Source organism: Panthera pardus, unplaced genomic scaffold (assembly GCF_024362965.1).
Source record: "Panthera pardus isolate Hobbes unplaced genomic scaffold, ASM2436296v1 HiC_scaffold_18, whole genome shotgun sequence".
NCBI lineage: Eukaryota > Metazoa > Chordata > Mammalia > Carnivora > Felidae > Panthera > Panthera pardus.
Window position 1 is genome coordinate 15,307,978 of NW_026526743.1, and position 18,879 is coordinate 15,326,856.

The 18,879-nt window shown below is 54.5% G+C and overlaps 1 protein-coding gene and 1 long non-coding RNA gene across 5 annotated transcripts in view; one reads left to right on the plus strand and one right to left on the minus strand.

The window, feature by feature from the left end:
* LOC128778030 (uncharacterized) overlaps positions 1-18,879 on the minus strand; it is a 250,161-nt gene that overhangs the window by 175,390 nt on the left and 55,892 nt on the right. The window lies entirely within an intron of this gene.
* HNRNPL (heterogeneous nuclear ribonucleoprotein L) lies at positions 3,577-18,128 on the plus strand. Of its 4 annotated transcripts, none has more exons than XM_053905985.1 (13): positions 3,577-3,690; positions 8,128-8,246; positions 8,864-9,101; positions 9,226-9,311; positions 10,139-10,235; positions 10,319-10,391; positions 13,789-13,860; positions 13,972-14,252; positions 15,323-15,444; positions 15,749-15,950; positions 16,901-16,958; positions 17,061-17,156; positions 17,732-18,128. In XM_053905985.1, exons 3-13 carry the CDS (start codon positions 8,877-8,879, stop codon positions 17,788-17,790), a joined length of 1,371 nt encoding a protein of 456 aa, XP_053761960.1. In that variant the 5' UTR covers positions 3,577-3,690; positions 8,128-8,246; positions 8,864-8,876; the 3' UTR covers positions 17,791-18,128. The 4 variants fall into 4 exon arrangements, with proteins under 4 accessions (XP_053761960.1, XP_053761957.1, XP_053761958.1 ...); XM_053905983.1 differs by lacking the exon at positions 3,577-3,690 and adding an exon at positions 5,861-6,140; XM_053905986.1 differs by lacking the exon at positions 3,577-3,690 and adding an exon at positions 6,632-6,848.

The following is an 18,879-nucleotide window of genomic DNA, read 5'->3' on the forward strand; positions in this document are numbered from 1 at the left end:
CCCCCCCCCCCAGCTCCACCGCCAGCCGCAGGTGTTTGAGAGCAGGTACGCGTGTCCCCAACTATCACTGATGTGGACGACTGGTCCTGGGAGGCCATGGGACAGGTCTGCGTCAAAGGGAGAGAAAGGATCCTCTTTCCAAAAGCGGCATCTCACGGTGGAGAGAGCACCAAAAGGAGCTGGGGCCCTTGGCCGTCACTGTGAGCTCTGCAGTGGGGATGATTTTGAATCACGGGGAGATGTGACCCCTCAGCCTGTCCTGTGGGCTCTATTTTCTTTTTAAAAAAATTTTTTTAACGTTTTATTTATTTTTGAGACAGGGAGAGACAGAGCATGAAGAGGGGAGGGTCAGAGAGAGGGAGACACAGAATCTGAAGCAGGCTCCAGGCTCTGAGCTGTCAGCACAGAGCCCGACGCGGGGCTCGAACTCACGGATCGCGAGATCATGACCTGAGCCGAAGTTGGCCGCTTAACCGACTGAGCCACCCAGGCGCCCCTGTGGGCTCTATTTTCAAACCAGATCCACAACCGGCCCACTTCAGCCCCTCCACGGCCCCACCCGGATCCCATCCACCTTCTTCTCCAGACTGTTCCACCGAACCAGCCCCCTCCCTGTCTTCCTGGCTCCCGTCGCACCTCCTGCGTGTGTTTCCCATGCCCACACCATGCAGCCACAGGGCTCTTGTGAAGGCCTGAGCCAGGTCAGGGTCCTCCCCTGCTGGGAAGCCTGAAGTGGCCCCACCTGAGAGTAAAAGTCAAAGTCCTCCCCAAGCCCATGGGGCCCCCTCAGTCCTCTCTAGGACTGTCCCCTTCTCTCACCTCTCTGGCAACATCGCTTATCATGTCCCCCCCCCCCCCCCCCAATTCTACTCCAGCCACAAAGCCGATTCCTGGAACACACCAGGCACATTTTCACCTCAGGGCCTTTGCACTGTTCCCTCTGCTTGGAATGCTAATTCCCTGCTTCAGGCCTTTGCCAGAATGTTGCCTTCTTGGTGAGGCTTTCTCTTAATACCTTTTCGAGCAAACTGCCCTCATACACTCCTCATCCTCCTTCCCTGTTTTAATTTCTGAATAATAGTTATCATCATGTGATATAATGTCTTACCTAAGTATTTCACTAGAATATAACCCCCAGGAGGGGCACCTGGGTAGCTCAGTCAGTTGAGCCTCTGACTCTTGGTTTTGGCTCAGGTCATGATCTCGGGGAGACAGAGCCCCATGTTGGGCTCCACGTCAGCGCCTGCTTGAGATTCTCCCTCTCTCCTCTGTCTGTCCGTCCCCTTCCCCCATGTGCTCTCTCTCAAAGTAACTGACAAATGTTAAAAAGAAAAAAAAAAAGAGGGGTGCCTGGGTGGCTCAGTGGGTTGAGCATCCGACTCTGGGTTTCGGCTCGGGTCATGATCTCATGGTTTGTGGGTTTGAGCACCACGGCAAGCTCCACGCTGACAGTGCAGAGCCTGCTTGGGATTCTCTCTCTCCCTCTCTCTCTCTGCCCCTTCCTTGCTCACAGGCGCATTCTCTCTCTCAAAATAAACCAACTTAAAAATAAATAAAATGTTAAAAAGAATGTAATCAACAAAGCCAAAGTATATAGTCAACTATAGCTAAATTATGGAAAGAGCCCAAATGTCCATCAACCGATCAATGGATACAGAAGATGTTACACACACACAATGGAATGTTACTCAGTGACCAAAAAGAATGGAAGCTTACCATTTGCAACAACATGGCTGGAGCTAGAATGTATTATGCTAAGCGAAATAAGTCAGTCAGAGAAAGACAAATATACGATTTCACTCATGTGTGGAATTTAAGAAACAAGACAGATGAACATAGGGGAAGGGAAGGAAAAATAAGAGAAAAACAGAGAGGGAGGCAAACCCATGAGAGACTCTTAAGTACAAATAACAAACTGAAGGTTGCTGGAGAGGAGCTGGGTGGGGGATGGGCTGATGGGTGATGGGCATTAAGGAGGGCACTTGTGACGAGCACTGGGTGTTATATATAAGTGATGAATCATTAGATTCTACTTCTGAAACCATTATTACACTATACATTAACTAACTTGGATTAAAAAAAAAAAAAAAAAAGAACGTAACCCCAGGACAGAGGGAGTTTTCTGTACCTTGTAGAGCATTTTATCCCAGGTGCCCCCCAATAGTGTTGGCTCAATAAACACCCCTGGGATGAATGAATGAATGAATGAATGACCCTAGGGTAGATTCTTAGAATGATTAAAACATACCCACTTCTAGCCCCCAGAGAGCCCAGAGTTAGTGAAGGGACAGAAATTAAATAACTAGACGTCCTCACGTGGCAATAAGAACAAACAGGGAAAGGGGTGCTTGGGCGGCTCAGTGGGTTAAGCATCGCCTTCGGCTCAGGTCATGATCTCACAGTTTCTGAGTTCAAGCCCCGCAACTAGCTCAGTGCTGACAGCTTTGGAGCTTGGAGCCTGGAGCCTGGAGCCTGCCTCGGATTCTGTGTCTCCCTCTCTCTCTGCCCTTCCCCAGCTCACACTCTGTCTCCCAAAAATAAAAAAATAAACATTAAAAAAAAAAAAAGAACAAAGAGGGAGAGATAAATGGGGAGCCATGGTTTTAGTAATGTATGGCTGCTAACTGTGCTGGATGGTGAGGAAGTGACATTTGAGCTACGGGCTGTCTGATGAGGAGCAAAGATCGGGGAGAATATTCTAGGCAGAGAGAGGAGCCGGTGCAAAGCCAGAAATGAGCTCTGAGCATTTGATGAACAGAAGGAAAGTCACTGTTTGTGCCCCATCAACAACAGGTGGAAAAGGGTTAGGCATGGATGGGCCTACAAGGGTCAGATTACTTCTTGTGGGTGTTAAGGAAGGGAGCGACTAGGTCTCCTTGTGTATGTCAACTGGTCTTTCCCTTCTCTGGGCCTCATTTTGCCTCATCTGTGAAATGGGGGTAGGCCTGAGGCCCCTCTGCTTCCAGACATTCTCACCATCCCTCAAGACCACCCTAGAAGGCAGGCGCTATTACCATTGGATCAGGAAAGAGGCCCCAAAAGGCTAAACCACTTTCCCAAGGCCACAAGAGTTGTAAGAGCAGCCTCCATATTTGAAGCTGGTGGCCCCAGAGCCTTGGCTCTTAAACTCCACTGCCTATTGCAGCCCCCATAACCACAACAGGTACTGCAGTGCGGTGGTGGTTACTCGTCTTCAGCGGCAGGCAGAGCCCGCTATGGCCACTTACAAGCGGGGGGTCCTGGGTTAGTCGCTTGCGTCCCCTGAGCTCATTTCTTCATCTGTACAGTGTGCGCCCCAACATTAACCTCAACTAACACAACACTTGGCTGACCAGGAGGAATGAGGCCTCACTGCCAAACAACGGCGTGACTTTCAGAGATGGAAAGTGTGTGTGTGTGCGTGTGTGTGACGGGGTGTTGAGGGGTTTGGGTGTTTGGGGAAAAGGGACCCGGATCCCTAACGTGTAACGTGTGAAGGCTCATAAGTCTTTCCGTTCCTTTCTGGCGTTATTCCCTCCATTCAACCGCGGAGCAACTCTCGATCTCTCCCCCCACCCCCACCCCGTATTTTTTTTCCAGGCTGAAAAGAGGTCGTGGTCCCTTTAAGGCCCGCCCCTCCCTCCCCCAAAACTTCCCAGTGTCTGCTCTCTTTTCGATCCCGGACGGCCGGCCAGGCTCGCCGCCGAGCTGGTAGGGGCTGGGGGCGAGGGGTCGGGGAGGGGTGCAGGGGGATGGGTGGGAGGCGCCGCCCGCCGCCCGCCGCCGGAGCGCAAGGGGTGGGGGAGGGGCGGAGGCCGGGAGCGAGGCGGTGCAGATAACGCGGCCGCCGGGTCGCCCGCCGTGGGCGCGGGCCCGCTGGCGAGCGACCCGGAACGTGTGGCGCCGAGAACGGTTCCGCCGCGTCCCGGCCGCGCGCGACGGCGCGAGGGGCGTACGGGCCGGGCGCGGGGGCGGGGAGGGGAGGGGCCCCTCTCCCCCCTCCCCCCACCGCATTCCTCTGACGTCGGGACCTCGCGACCCCGCCCTTCAGTGGGACCCGCCCCGCCTCGCTTCCCTCGCGCGGATCACGTGTTGAAGGAGCTGCGCCGCCCCTCGGTGCGTTCGGTTTGCCTTTTCGGGTCTTCCCAGTGTGACTGGGAACTGATTTAGATCCTCATCGGCCCGCTCGCAACTTTCTTATCTTCCCAAACCCGCAGACCCACCAGTCCTGTCTCACTCGCTTAGTGCCACTGACCCCATTTCGAACTCCTGTTTCGGGAACCCTCTTTCACCCACTGGGAATGTTCCGAAGCATCTTTGGGGCGGTCGCCCGTACTTCCCACGACTCGATCCTCTGCAAGCGCAGCGTCTCCCACCTCCAGCAGTCAGCCCCATAACATTAGAGCCCTTAGGCGGGATCCTGCTCAGCCTCCGGCCCTGCCCCTAAGTTCTGGCTGTTGGGCGTCGTTGGACCCTAGAGACTCTGAGAAAGGGCATTATCTTCGTGGTGTCCCTACCCCGTCTCCACGGAAGGAAGTCCCGCCCCCGCCGGACGAGTAGAACACCAGGACTCCCCTTTGCAGAGCGCGAAAGCGCTGTGCCGCGTGCGGGACTTGTCTCTCCCTTACCCACGCGGGACTTCCACGCAGTAGAGTCCCTAGACTGTGGCAAGCCAGAGAGGTCAGGGCTGTCGGGTGGAAACCACTGGCCGGAGTGGTCAGGAGTTATCACAGGGCAGGCCTGGAGTCAGGACTGGTATGGACTAGGAACGCTTTTCAGAGCGGAGACTGCTGCACGGACTACTCCTCCGGCAGGAGGGGCAGTGGGCAAAGTCTTCCAGATGGAAGAACCTGCACGGGCAAAGGTCAAATGGTGCGTGGAAGGTCCTTCCCTGTGTGCAAACTGAAAGGCACTATTGTGGCTGAATTTAGAGGTGGAGCAGTGAAATGACCCCCGGGAACGTGACAGGGTCCTAAGACAATCAGCACTAGCAAATGGTTTTATACCGAAAGGGTTAAGTTTGGGTTATTGAAATTCCTCCGGCATCGTAAAGGCCCGAGGTGGAGAGGAATAAGGTATAGTGGTGGGGACAGAGCTGCACTGGCAGCTGCCCCTCTGTCTAGGTCTAGCCTTCGGGCGCAACTCACAGCATGTTAATAAATACTTGGGGTACTGCAGGCCTTCGCCCGTTTAGAGGGTCGCCCCGCCTCCAGAGACGCCTGAAAGCCTGTTCGCGCCTGCGCTCTCGCTTCCGATCCTTTCCTTGACTGCGCCAAAGAGCGCCTCCCGGCCTGGGGAGGGCTTCGCCTTTTCACCCAATCAAAACCCACCGGTGGTCCTACTGTCTAGTGAGGGGACCCTTTCCACTCTTCATTGACTAATCGAGTAGAGACGAACAAGACGGGCATCTGCAGTAGCCACTAGAGAGTGGCAAAAGGGAGGGGTTTCCTTTTCTCCTCGCCGAGTGGCGCGGGAAGGTAGTCGCTGTGACTGGAAGACTAAGAAGTTTCGGCTTGAGGGATTAGTGAGGAAGCCAATGAAAGTGGAAAGAAGGCGGCGCTGTTCAGGCGAGTGGGGAGCGCCGTTCCTATCAGGTGCTCCAAAGGAGGCCAGGCCGTGCCAGAAACCCGACCTATCAGATTGGAGTTTATTTTAAGGCGGTGGGATTGGCGAAATGACTGGCAGAAAGCACTCGCCTATAAGGAGTGTTCCAGACAAACGAGGGCGGGCCGTCCTGCAGAACGGCGTGGGCTGTATCCAATAGGTGCGCAAGGCGTGCGGAGGCTTCCCCTCCCCCCTTGGCGGGACCAGTGGCTCCCCCTATCGGGTGGGGGCGGCGGGTGACAGGCGTGTCCCTCCCCCAATGAGAGGCGGGGGGAGGCGGGTTCTGCGCCGCCATGTCGCGGAGGCTGCTGCCCCGGGCGGAGAAGCGGCGTCGGCGGTTGGAGCAGAGGCAGCAGCCGGACGAGCAGCGGAGGCGGTCGGGAGCGATGGTGAAGATGGCGGCGGCGGGCGGCGGAGGCGGCGGTGGCCGCTACTACGGCGGCGGCAGTGAGGGAGGCCGAGCCCCTAAGCGGCTCAAGACGGACAACGCTGGCGACCAGCACGGAGGCGGTGGCGGCGGCGGTGGAGGAGCCGGGGCGGCGGGCGGCGGCGGCGGGGTGAGGCCAGGGTCTTAGGCGCCGGGGACGGCCGAGAAGGGAGGGAAAAATTTCCACCTTGAGGGTATTCATTTGGTGGGGGGGCCTCTGCGCACGCGCCCAGGCCCTCGCGCTGTGACGGGGTGGGGGAGGGGCAGGCGTTGGGCAAACGGCGGGGTTTGCGCGAGGACAGGCGCTTGCGCGTGCGCGCTACTCTGAGCGGGGGTGTGGGAGGCGGAGGAAGTAGCTCGCGCTGCGGGCGGCGCAGTGCGCAGGCGCCGCGGGCTGGGGTGTGGGGGCCAGGCACGCGGCCGGGCCGTTTTTTTTTCCTTTATCGTTTAATTCACGGCCCTCATGCGCAAGCGCACTTCTTCTCCTCGGGCCTCGTGGGCGGTTGTGGGGGCGGGGGTGGCACCGCGTGAGCGGGGAATGGGTGGGCGGTGGCCTTTTCCGCGCTTGGGTGGGGAATTCTGCCCGATCTCTGTTTAATCCATGTAGTGTCATAGTTTGTCTCAATAGAGAAGTTGATCTTATTTGAGGCTGTTCCCCCAGAACGGAATGTGTCCCCATTTTTGTGGGCAGTGAACACCGGAAGGAAGGCTTGTGGAAGGTCTTTTTTAGCCGTTTGGGAATTGAACTAACTTTGGAACGGCCACAAGTTTGCTTACAATTTCCGGGAGTTAACTGGATGCATGCAGTTGGTTTGCTGAACCAAAATGTTCCCTGAGGGTGAGAGTGAACGTTTTTGGTCTCCTAGTCGGAAAGGACCACCATTTGTTCCTCCTGGCTCGGAGCCCATTTCCTCCTCATGAAGTCCTCTCCCGTTCAGCCATTTGCAGGGTTTTCCAGGGTTTCGTGGTGATCGGTAGCTGTGATTTACTAGTGGTTTAATCTGTGCCAGGCCCTGTTGCACACTATTAAAAAAATACCCTAACCAGATCTTTAAGAGTTCTTTCTGTGTGAGCTACAGGGCGGTATTAACAATTCTGGACTTGTAAAGATGAAGTAAACTTGTTTAGATCTTGTAGCTAGTGAGGGGGGGAGGGGACAGGATTAGAATTTATGGGCAATGGAACTGCAAACCGCTGAGCTGGTAACCATCATCAGGCGGGTGTGCCTCTTGTGGTTTGTGTGGTTCATTCCTGAAATAGGATCCAATTCTGCCCTTGTTCCACGGGCTTCTGCTTGGTGGCTCTCAGACAGGAGGTTGGGCCCAGAGCCCAGCAGACACTAGAAAGTTACTTTTCTCCTGATTTCGGAAGACTGCTCTGTGTGTGTGTGTGTGTGTGGTGTGCGTGTGTGGAAAGATGCTTCTTGCAAGGGAATGATCTTGGTTTTTAGCTGCTGTGGGTTGGAGTTTCTTTTCTTTCTGAAGGACCTTTTTTGTCTTTTTCTTCAGGCTGGCCTAGGCAGTATTTTCCAACACAAATTTTGGTGGGTTATTAAAGACTGGAAGCAGTCAAGACTGCCCTGGCTTTCACAGCTTCTGGGTCACGGGCTGTTTTACCATGACTGGACGTGGGGATGAGTGTGGGGAACAGTAATACTTGGCTGACTGATGTTGGCAACTTGTTTCACTGGGGGGGAAAGGGCAAAGAGACGGTTGGATGCAGCGGGAGTGTTCTGATTCAGATTGCAGCAGGGTAGCGTTTGAGCCCTTCTTGCAAACTGCTGTCCCCTCTCCATCCCAGCCTTTCCCAGGGTTTCCTTGATGGGTGGAAAGAGAAAAGTTCTAGGAGGAATGTAAGGTGTGGGACATGCTTTGTTCTCCATTCTGCCTTCCTCAGAAGCTGCAGCAGGAACCATAGGGATAGTAGCCACCCACTCAGGGCCTGTGCTTAGCTGGCCCCAAACCCTTTTAGGCTGATTGGTTTGTATGGCCATCCTTTGTTGTCTGCCCTGTGTGACACTTAAGTGTCTCATCGGATGAGGTCCCCAACAGCACAGAGGGCAGTGGGCCACCATCTTGTACAGCAGGAAATGAAGTGATGTTGTTTTCCTTTCTCAGGAGAACTACGATGACCCACACAAAACCCCTGCCTCCCCAGTTGTCCACATCAGGGGCCTGATCGACGGAGTGGTGGAAGCTGACCTTGTGGAGGCCTTGCAGGAATTTGGACCCATCAGGTACTCCTATCAGAGCCCCGGGGTTGGACATAAAGAAGTCACCTCCTTAGTGTCCTATGCATTCTTAATTTCTGGTTGGAAGTGAGGTGGCCGGTGTGGCCCAGGGTCCTTTGGCTGTGTCCTGGGACTCCTCCACTCTTGGTTTTGGCTGTCATACTTGGGATCAGGTTTTAGTAAGTTCCATGTCTTTGTTGTCTTTTTTTTTCTCCTGCCTGTAGTTTCTAGGCAGCAGTCTCCCCTTCAGCGAGTAGTTACTAAGTAGTTACTAAGTGTATTTGTCACACTGTAGGTGCTGGAAATAGAGTAGCAAATGAGATCATCTTGGGCCCCTCCCAGACAGCTGCCTACAGAGTGGTCAGCACTGTGATAGGAAAGTCCAGGAGCCCATAGAAGGCATGTGACTCAGTCAAGGGAGGAGGGTTCAGGAAGGAAGGCTTCTCAGAGGAGGTGGTACCATCTCTTTTGTCTGTTGTGCCACTTAGGCGCAGGGTGTTGAGGTCAGGAAACCATGATGAAGGTGTAGAGGGGTCAAGAGACAGAAGTCAGTTCACGGAAAGTGGAACGTCTTCCTCTTGCCTGTGTTCTGGGAGGACTGAAACCTGTGTTCTCTTTGCCAGCTATGTGGTAGTAATGCCTAAAAAGAGACAAGCGTTGGTGGAGTTTGAAGATGTGCTGGGGGCCTGCAACGCTGTGAACTACGCAGCCGACAACCAAATCTACATTGCTGGCCACCCAGCTTTCGTCAATTACTCTACCAGCCAGAAGATCTCCCGCCCCGGGGACTCGGACGACTCCCGGAGCGTCAACAGCGTGCTTCTCTTTACCATCCTGAACCCAATCTATTCAATTACCACGGTGCGTGCCAGCGAGCCTCATTTTAGATGCTTCTGTGAGATCTTCCTTCTTCCCTTCCTGTCCCCTCATCTGAGCCAGATTGACCTGCCAGTGCCCTTTCATCTTGCCCGTGTGCTTTTTACAGGATGTTCTTTACACTATCTGCAATCCTTGTGGCCCCGTCCAGAGAATTGTTATTTTCCGGAAGAATGGCGTCCAGGCCATGGTGGAATATCCTTTGTTGGGGGAGGGGTGTTCTTTGAGGTGGGGGGCTCTTACAAGGCTCCGCAGCGTTCTGTCCTTTCAACCAGTGTGGAACTTCTGAGTGCTTGCCAGATGCCTTCATGGAGTCCCCAGTCTGATGGGAGGGGTCGTTAATAAACAGTCTGCAACGTAGTGTGGAAAGCTCAGGGTCAGAAGTGCGGTAGGGGTAGAAATGGGGGGCTGGCAATGACCAGGAGACCTGACAGGGTGGATCTATTTCTGTGAGGAGGTAGGAGCTGGTGTTCAAGACAGGAACTGGTTTCTGCCAAGGTCCTCAGGTGGGCGGGAGCTTAGCCTTAGGAGGAAGCAAAAGGCCTGCCGCCTGACGGGGTGAGGGTTCACTGCAGGCGCTGAAAGAAGTCAGTAGGGCGTCCTGCGTAGTGCTCTAAAGCATGGGTCAGGGTGCAGTGGGAAGCCGCTGACAGAGCTCCGAGGCAGGAGCATCCTCTGGTTGATGTTTCAGAGGTTGTCCAGCTTTGGTCAAAGCACATGGCACGAGTAGGAGAGGACTGGGCTAAAGAAGAAAGTGGCTAAGCCTGGGGTGGTGGCAGAGGGGGCCGGCTGCCACTCTGGGCCGGGAGTGCAGATGACAGGAACTCTGGGCAGTGGCGGCCCACCCACGCAGCCCTCCAGCTCACCTCCATGCAGGCGGCTGGTGACTGGGCAGTGAACTGATGATCCCAGAGCGCGTCTGCAGTATGGCCTTCGGGTGCTCCCTCGTCCTCCCTTTCTGGGACGACTTAAAGCCCTTCCCAGAGAGCACCCATCCCGCGGTTTTCCTTAACTGTACTCACATTTGATTCTGTGCAGAGTGCTCAGCGGGCCAAAGCCTCACTCAACGGGGCTGACATTTATTCGGGCTGTTGCACTCTGAAGATCGAATATGCAAAGGTAGGTCTGGGAAATGACTGCCCCTAGTCAACTTCCAGAGGAGCTGGGGCCTGGCTAATTTCAAGCTGTGTCTCGTTCTGCAGCCTACACGCTTGAATGTGTTCAAGAACGATCAGGATACTTGGGACTACACAAACCCCAATCTCAGTGGACAAGGTAATCCTGACGGCCACTTTGTTCTAAACACACCCGCCTTGCCTTCACTTGACTAGCGCACCTCATAGACCCGGGCTCAGGGTTATGTAATGCCATTGGGCTCCCTGTGGACATGGGAGGGCCTGGGGGGGCGGTCAGTTCTTGGAAAAGACACCCCAGTGGGAGATGGTGAATGAAGGGGCCTCTGTAGGTTCTAGTTGCTGCTGGGGGCCCTTTGATGTGGCGGAGGGTGTAGAGCCAAGGCAGAGGCTCGGACGGGGTGGGGAGCAGGCCCTCACTGAGCACAGGGCATGGCGATGGCTTATAAACCATAGCGGCTCCCAGGTGGATTCTGCTGCTTCCCTTCTGGGACCCTGCTTAGGGTCACTGACTCCATTCTCACCGGGCCAGGAATGGTGCTCTTGCTCTCCACTACCGAGAGGGTCTGCTGGTGGGGGGAGGGGCGGGGAGCAGCCGGGGGAGGCGGTGAGGGCTCCTGGGCCCTCGGAGCAGAGCCTTTGAGCAAGTTGACCTTGCGGAGGTGAGACACCCCGGATTGGAGCAGGGCGGACACGCCTCACCTCACTTGTAGAGGGGACTCAGCATCTCTGCGGGGGGCCCAAATGGACAACCCCCTTCCTAGAATCTGTCAAGAATGGTCTGCCTTGGATAGGAGGGAGAGGTGGAGGATTGCCTTTGAACACCAGCCGCACCCCCTCAGCAGGACCGTCCATCTCTGTCTTGGTCTGCTACGTCGGACTAGGCCGCGGGCTGAGGGAGGAGGCTGGTCGCTGACCTCTCACAGGCTCTGGGAGGCCAGAGGCCCCCGTTCCCAGGCAGGCCCGTCTTGCTCGCCCTTGCAGCTGGGAAGCAGTGGGCAGGGTGGGCTAGACTCTTCCCCAGGACCCTCACAATGGGCGCTGTGGGCATGGCCGCCCCTCCAGAGATCAGAGGCAAATTGGTGACCGAGTGAATGTACCAGAGCGGGCAATGGCATTACATGACCGCTAACAGAAACATGGCAACCAACCATTTCTTCTCCAAGGAACACAAATAGAAGATGTGCAGACCGGCAGGGGCTAGTGGCAGGGGCCGGCTGTGCATTGGTTTCGATGCCTCTCAGCTTTGGCCGCCCCGAGGCTGGGGGTCAAACACAAGAGCTGATGAGGTGACCTGGAGTGAGGCGGTGCTTCGCCACCCCTCGGGGACCGTACTTCAGCGGCTCTGCCTCTGCACATTGCTCACCAACACACAGGGTAGAAACCACTAGCTCTTCCTGGAGAGAACAGAACATGCAGCCTCCACCACGTCCCCAGAAACAGCCGCAGACTTGAGCTCACTACATCAAGAACACCACACCGTGCTCCAAGGAACAGCTACAAGCACAGAGACAGAGGCAGACAGAGACAAAGAGAGAAAGAGACGCAACATGGCAGCAGACACTGCTTTTTTATTAAACATTAAAAAGCCAAAATCCGAGCAAACTTGAACCCGAGAATGTACACAGAAGTAGGAAACACAGAGAACAGAGCTCTCCCAGCCAGCCAGCGGCGCTCTTTTCGGAGAACGTTTCATAGACTGAAGTAGATTCCATGGGCCTCCAAGACAATAGGATCCTCTCTCCATTCCTCGCCATATGGGTTGGTTTTTGGTTTTGGTTTTTGTTTTTAAGTCCTTTGGTTTGGGGAGGGCCTTTTTTTTTTTCTTTTCTGTTTTGATATTTTTATTTTTTCCGCAGTCATCGGCTGCCAACATAATCTGCACCAACCGGAGATCAGAAACCAAAAAAAAAAAACAAAAAACTTAAACCACAACAACAACAAAAAAAAAAAATCAAAAAAAAAAAAAAAAACCAGATCTAAAACCAGACAGCCAAACAGCTCAGAGGTACACAGTTACCTGCTGGCGGGTAACCGGGCGCGCTCCCAAGGCCAAAAGCGCGGGCATAGTGGGGCCACTGGCACACTTCACAACCAGGAGACACGCACACGGAGCGCTACACAGCCAGAAGCACCGCACCACCGCACTGCAGCACACAATGTGAGGAGGTGACAACACGGAGGGACACTACCCACTTCATACACCTTTATTTTCCACTTTTCTGGTATCTTCTGAGGACAGAACATCTGTGAGCCATTTTTGATTTAATCAAAGCATTGACTTTTAAAAAACAATTCTTAAAAAAAAATTGTAGCGGATGTGTACCGTAACTTGTATTTATGACTGTAAAACCATGTGATGCAGGGTCGCAGTGTATGTTTGATGGGACGCCATCTTTCAGAACTGTGCTAACTCACTGTTGAAGCGTCCAATGGTAAGAGAAAATACAGATTTGTTTTTTGTGACAAATGGACATTGTACTCTGTACTTCTGCTGTAAGTAGCCCTTTTCCATCTTTGTAATGACTGATTGTTGAAAACAAAAACCCAGGCTGGGTGGCAGGAAAGGGCAGTTGGTCTCGAGCCGTGGGGTTTGGAGTCTGCCAGACCTGGGTTCAAATCCCGGCTCAGCCGCTAACTTGCTTTGTGACCTTGGGCCAACACGTGTCTTAACTGCTCAGTTGAAAGTTAAGCGCTCAGGTTCCTTATCTGTAAAACGGGGCTGAAATAGTACCTACCTCATAGGGTTGTTGTGAGGAATTTCAGAAGCGGTGATGTCTGTAAAGCACTTAGCACAGTGTCTGGCGCTGAAGCGTTAAATTCATGTAGCGACTATGAGTCGCACCTGGGGTCTGGGGTGGATCTGCGCCATCGTCCGGGTCTGAGAATGTCGATGCCTTGTATGCGACTGCTCAACTGAACTGGTTCTGATGTTGCCCTGCTCGTCCTTTCCTACGGTCCCTCTCCTTGGGTCTGATGTGACGGGGCGGGATTCGGGTGGGGGGAGGACCAGAGTTGAGGAAGAAGGGGCCCAGAGAGCTGGGTGGGCCGAGAGCCCCTAGAACCTTGGGACTTCCGGGGCCAGATTTGATCTTCTGTCCGTCCTGCCCTCCCTTGGTTGTCCGCCTGCTCTTCGCTCCTCTCCCTTCACTGGGAGTTACTTTAGAAATCTGTTGTCGGCCTCCGTGACCTGACAGCTTCCGTAGCATCCGCAGGCTTCCCAGAGGGCCCCAGAGCTGGGCCTCCCATTTGGGCCCGGGCAGGGGAGAGAGCCCACAGGCAGGCCTCATCCTTCTCAGAGAAAGGAAACCAGCTGCTCCGTATGGGCCGAGGAAGGGAAGTCTGGGCTCCAGCCTTGAGGCTCGGGCTTCATGCCCACCCGGGGTCAGGCCACAGGAAGGAGGCCCCAGCAGCTCGGGTGAGGAAGGGAGGGTTTGCCTAAGGCTTGCAGGAACCAAAGGACTTTGAGGTTAGCCCCTAGTCAGGAGGGAAGACCCCTTTTTTCCAAGTTAGGCTCTGACTCTCTTCTCTGTCCACAGGTGACCCTGGCAGCAACCCTAACAAACGCCAGAGACAGCCCCCTCTCCTGGGAGATCACCCCGCAGAATATGGTGAGGGCAGGGGGTTCCCCTCCGTGGACTCCCGTGGCTCATGTGCCCCTGCCCGCCGCCCGCCGCGCAAATTCTCACCCGTCCTCCCTCTCTTTCCTTCCCACCCCCCAGGAGGGCCCCACGGTGGGTACCACAGCCATTACCATGATGAGGGCTACGGGCCCCCCCCACCTCACTACGAAGGGAGAAGGATGGGCCCACCAGTGGGGGGTCACCGCCGGGGCCCAAGTCGCTACGGCCCCCAGTATGGGCACCCCCCACCCCCTCCCCCACCACCCGAGTATGGCCCCCACGCCGACAGCCCTGTGCTCATGGTCTATGGCTTGGATCAATCTAAGATGAACTGTGATCGGGTCTTCAATGTCTTCTGCTTGTATGGCAACGTGGAGAAGGTGAGCTCCTGTGCGGTGCGTCGTTTTCCTCGTAGACCTGGCAGGCCCGAGCCTCATGCTCTTCCCGTGGGAGAGGGAGCCTGGCTAGGGGCGAGCTGGTAAAGAGAAGGAACTCACTTAGGCAGGGGACCAGCTGCAGGCATTTTGTTTGGCCCTCACCGTGTGGGTGTGGTTATCTCATTCATTGGGGGTGTTGACCAGAACATTTTAAGACCAAAGCGCTGATACTTCATACTACAAGGATGTGATTTATAAAACTTCATATGGCTAAAGATCGTCGAGTGAGGATTTTCTCCAGAAAACTTAAGATGAACTGGCAACACTGGGCCTTCCTGCCTTGCCTGTGTGACAGGTGGCTGTTCACCTCTGACCAGGTTGCCTCTTTCCTCTCTGTCAGACCCTTCTGAGTCCTGGAGGCGTCTGAGCCTGCGGCCCCTGGCCTAGCCTTAGCGGCCAAGTGCAGGTTGAGCGTTCCCTTGTGTGTCTGGCACTATTAAGAGTGCTTGGCGTGTAGTAACTTGCATTGCACCAGAATCCTTAATTAGACAAACAGGGGAATGAAGGCACGGAGGGTGATAACTTGCCCAGGTTCACAGGCTTTTATGTGGGAGCGGGACTCCCGAGCCAGAGAACTGGGCTTTAGTGCCTCTGTTACCAATTTTTACTGTCTTTAATGCTATCACCCACAGAGAGACTTTTTTGTTTTTAATGTATTTTTGAGAGAGCAAGCGCACACCTGAGCAGGGGACGGAGAGGGGCAGAGAAGGGGACGGACAGGAGCCAAGAGAGCCGGATGCTTTATTTTCTTGCCATGCCCCCTGGCTTTTGTTGTGCTTGTTAAGTGGTGCACGTTCCCGGGGTCACGGCCTGAGGTTAGAGAAACACGGTTGAGCTGAGCACTCACTGTGGGTCAGACCCGCTTCTCCGTTCTCTTGAAACATCATTCACGAGTGAGGAGGTGGAAGCCTCGCTCCAGAGTCAGGAGTTCTTGCTTCGAACTCGCTCCGAACGGGTGGCGCAGGGTCCCTGGAGGTCGGGCGATGGCGCTGATCACGGGTGCCGTCCTCCAGGTGAAATTCATGAAAAGCAAGCCGGGGGCCGCCATGGTGGAAATGGCTGACGGCTATGCTGTGGACCGAGCCATCACTCACCTCAATAACAACTTCATGTTCGGGCAGAAGCTGAACGTCTGGTAGGTACTTCGTCTCTTCAGGCGTGGGAATGTCGGCGAGGAACCGCGAAAGAAGGGACGTGGGATGTGGCTGCTCTGGAAAGGGCCTGGCAGAGGCGCACAGCGAGGCTGGCTGCTTGTCCGGGCAGGAGTGGGGTGTGGTGGGAACACTCCCCAGGGTTCAGCTGAAGCAGTGGGAAAAAGTGTGTGGGCCTCGCCTCTGCTGTGGAGCGATGCCCCCTGGGGCGCACGGCGTCTGCAGACTGGAACGAGGCGCCGGTGGAGGGCCTGGGGTCTGACAAAGAGCTCCCCTTCCCCGGTACAGTGTCTCCAAGCAACCAGCCATCATGCCCGGGCAGTCATACGGGCTGGAAGACGGGTCCTGCAGTTACAAAGACTTCAGCGAGTCCAGGAACAATCGGTTCTCTACTCCAGAGCAGGCAGCCAAGAACCGCATCCAGCACCCGAGCAACGTGCTACACTTCTTCAATGCCCCTCTGGAGGTGACCGAGGAGAACTTCTTCGAGGTGGGTGCTGTGGAGTTGGTCCTTCACCACAGCCGTCTGAATAGGCTGTTTGTTCTAGCCTTCCAGCAAATCTCTGTGGAGCCCCTGCTCTCTGCCAGGCCCTGGGTTGGGTCCCAGGGTTGCGGCAGGGACCAGGATAGATGGGCTGAGACTGACACCAGACTTAGTTTGCATTTCTCACAAGCGAGGATGGGCGGCTTCTTTGCTGGAAAGGATTTCTCCTCCCCTGGTGTTACAGAGCGGTGGTCAGAGTCCAGTCTCAAACATCCACGTTGTCAGGCCCTTCGGGGGCTAGATAACATCAGAGGGGAGGAGCCTGTGAAGGCCTAGTTTGAGGAAACCAGGGCAGTGAGGGCGGAGGGCTGAATGGCACGGATGGACTTCAGACCTTGTCGTGGCCTCAGACGTTGCTGTTCAGTTCAGCAACACAAGTGGCTGGAGACGGGAATTTTAAAAAGCAGGTTCTCCGTTGTTGGCAACGTAACAGTAATAGTTACTACCATAATGACGATAGTTAACTTTAATAAAAACATAGAGGAGTGTGTCTAAACACGTTTTGGGGGGCGCCTGGGTGGCGTAGTCGGTTAAGCGTCCGACTTCAGCCAGGTAACGATCTCGCAGTCCGTGGGTTCGAGCCCCGCGTCAGGCTCTGGGCTGATGGCTCGGAGCCTGGAGCCTGTTTCCGATTCTGTGCCTCCCTCTCTCTTTGCTCCTCCCCGTTCATGCTCTGTCTCTCTCTGTCCCAAAAATAAATAAAAAACGTTGAAAAAAAAATTTTTTTTAAATAAAAAAAAAATTAACACGTTTTGGGTCATGGGCCACCTCAGAGTATGTTGTGTGATCAAAGCTTAGAAATGCTCCAGGAAAATTGTAAGTGCTCCCCGTCCGGGGCTGCTTGAATCCTGCGACGCGGTACTCCTGTTTCTGAACGTGTTTTCTATCTCTTGCAGATCTGCGATGAGCTGGGAGTGAAACGGCCATCTTCTGTGAAAGTATTCTCAGGCAAAAGTGAGTAAACGGCCCTTGCCTTTGTTCCCCACTCCTTGGTTGCGCATGGGCGGCCCCCTGCCTCCTGCTCAGGTCGGCCTAAAACCTCTGCATTGTGTCCAGGTGAGCGCAGCTCCTCGGGGCTGCTGGAGTGGGAATCCAAGAGCGACGCCCTGGAGACTTTGGGCTTCCTGAATCATTACCAGATGAAAAACCCAAGTGAGTATCTGTGTGTCCTGCAGCCGTTCCCTTCGTGGCCCGATGGTAGGCTGGCTTCGGGCCAGAGCCGACCTTCGTGCCACCAAGGTAGGGCCCCCAGAGATCTCTTCACCATTCGTGACACGGGCAGGGGGACCTGGTCGCCAGGAGATTAGACCGATGGTCCCCACGGGAGGACCAGGCCGGCTGTTGGCTGCCACCCACTCTGCCAGCCTGAGACTTACTCAGACTTGTCCCCTTGGGACTGGCGTTCTGTGCGTCAGAAGCTGCCAGTAAACACCCAGTAGTGCCTGTCACGGAGGCTGGCTCAGTACCCAGGAAAGGGGCTATTCTGGCCAGCAGGTAAAAGGAGTCCGCTAAGGGGCTGGGACTAGGATTCTCCATGGAATCGAAGGAAGAGAGGAAAGCGCCTTCAGTATTGGGCTTGTTGTTTAAGTCTGACATTGGGCAGTGATCAGGTAGATTCCCTGCAGTCAGTCTGCAGAAATGGAGAGATGGGCAGAAAGAGGGGGTGCTGGGTGGTTAGAGCCTCTGGAGAGGGGCCCAGACGAATCTTTCTTTTTTCTGTCTCGCAGATGGTCCGTACCCTTACACCCTGAAGTTGTGTTTCTCCACCGCTCAGCACGCCTCCTAATAGGTGCCTAGGAAGAGCCCCATCTGAGCAGGAAAACATTTCTCTTTCCTTTATGCTGTTTGTTTTGGGTTTTTTTGTTGTTTTTTTGGGTTTTTTGTTTTGTTTTTTTTTTGCAAAAGTTCCTGTATTCCTTTTTTTAAATGCTAGGTTAGTAGGCTTAACCATAATGGAAACGCTGGAAGTCTGGAGGGGGAGGGGAAGGGGAACTGATATCTCCCAAGATTAACCTTCACTTTTTAAAAAATTATTGTACATGTGATTTTTTTTTTTTTTCCTGTTCATACATTTGTGCTGCCCGTGTACTCTTGGCACATTTCAATAAAATTGTTTGGAAAATACACTGCGTGCTTACTGGCATTTGAGGGTGTGTCCGCATCCCTCCCACCTGGTCCTCTGCTGCCCCAGAGAGAAGCTTGGGGGTCCAGGCCCACAGCCCCAGGAGGCTGCTGGGAGGAGGCGGGTCTGTTGAGGAAACTCTGGGAGGGCCGGAGGTGGTCTTAATGGGCCCTGCTGCCCAGCCCAATCTAGTTAGGAGAGTCACTTTAAAAATAAATGTTGCTGAAATTTAAAACGTTGAGAGAGCAAACTACAAGCCTTAATCCTGCCGAGTCACCACGTGTTTTTATAAGGTTGGAAATTAAGACCTCAGATGAAGGTGAAAGTGTCCCCAATCCCTTTAACAATTTTTGGTGATTTATTTTTCCCCTTAAAAGTTCTATCTGGATGGGGGGTTTTGTTTATTTTCAGAGCAGGAGTTGGGGAGGGGCAGAGATGGGGCAGAGGATCAGAAGCGGTCTCTGGTAACAGCACAGAGCCCAATTCTGGGCTCCCAACTCGAGCCGAGCCGTGAGATCATGACCTGAGCCCAAGTCAGACTCTTCATGGACTGAGCTGCCCAGGCGCCCTGAGGGTTTCTTTTAACAAAATGCCCCATGCTGAACAGTGTTGTGTGTCATACCTCACAGCTTCCTCCTTTACCCCTTGCGCAGTATCTCCTGGGGACGGGCCCTAAATTACCTGATTCTGAAGGTGAAATCTAATCTTTAGCTCCTGTAAGCATTGCAGTGTGATGGGTGCTCTCCCAATCCT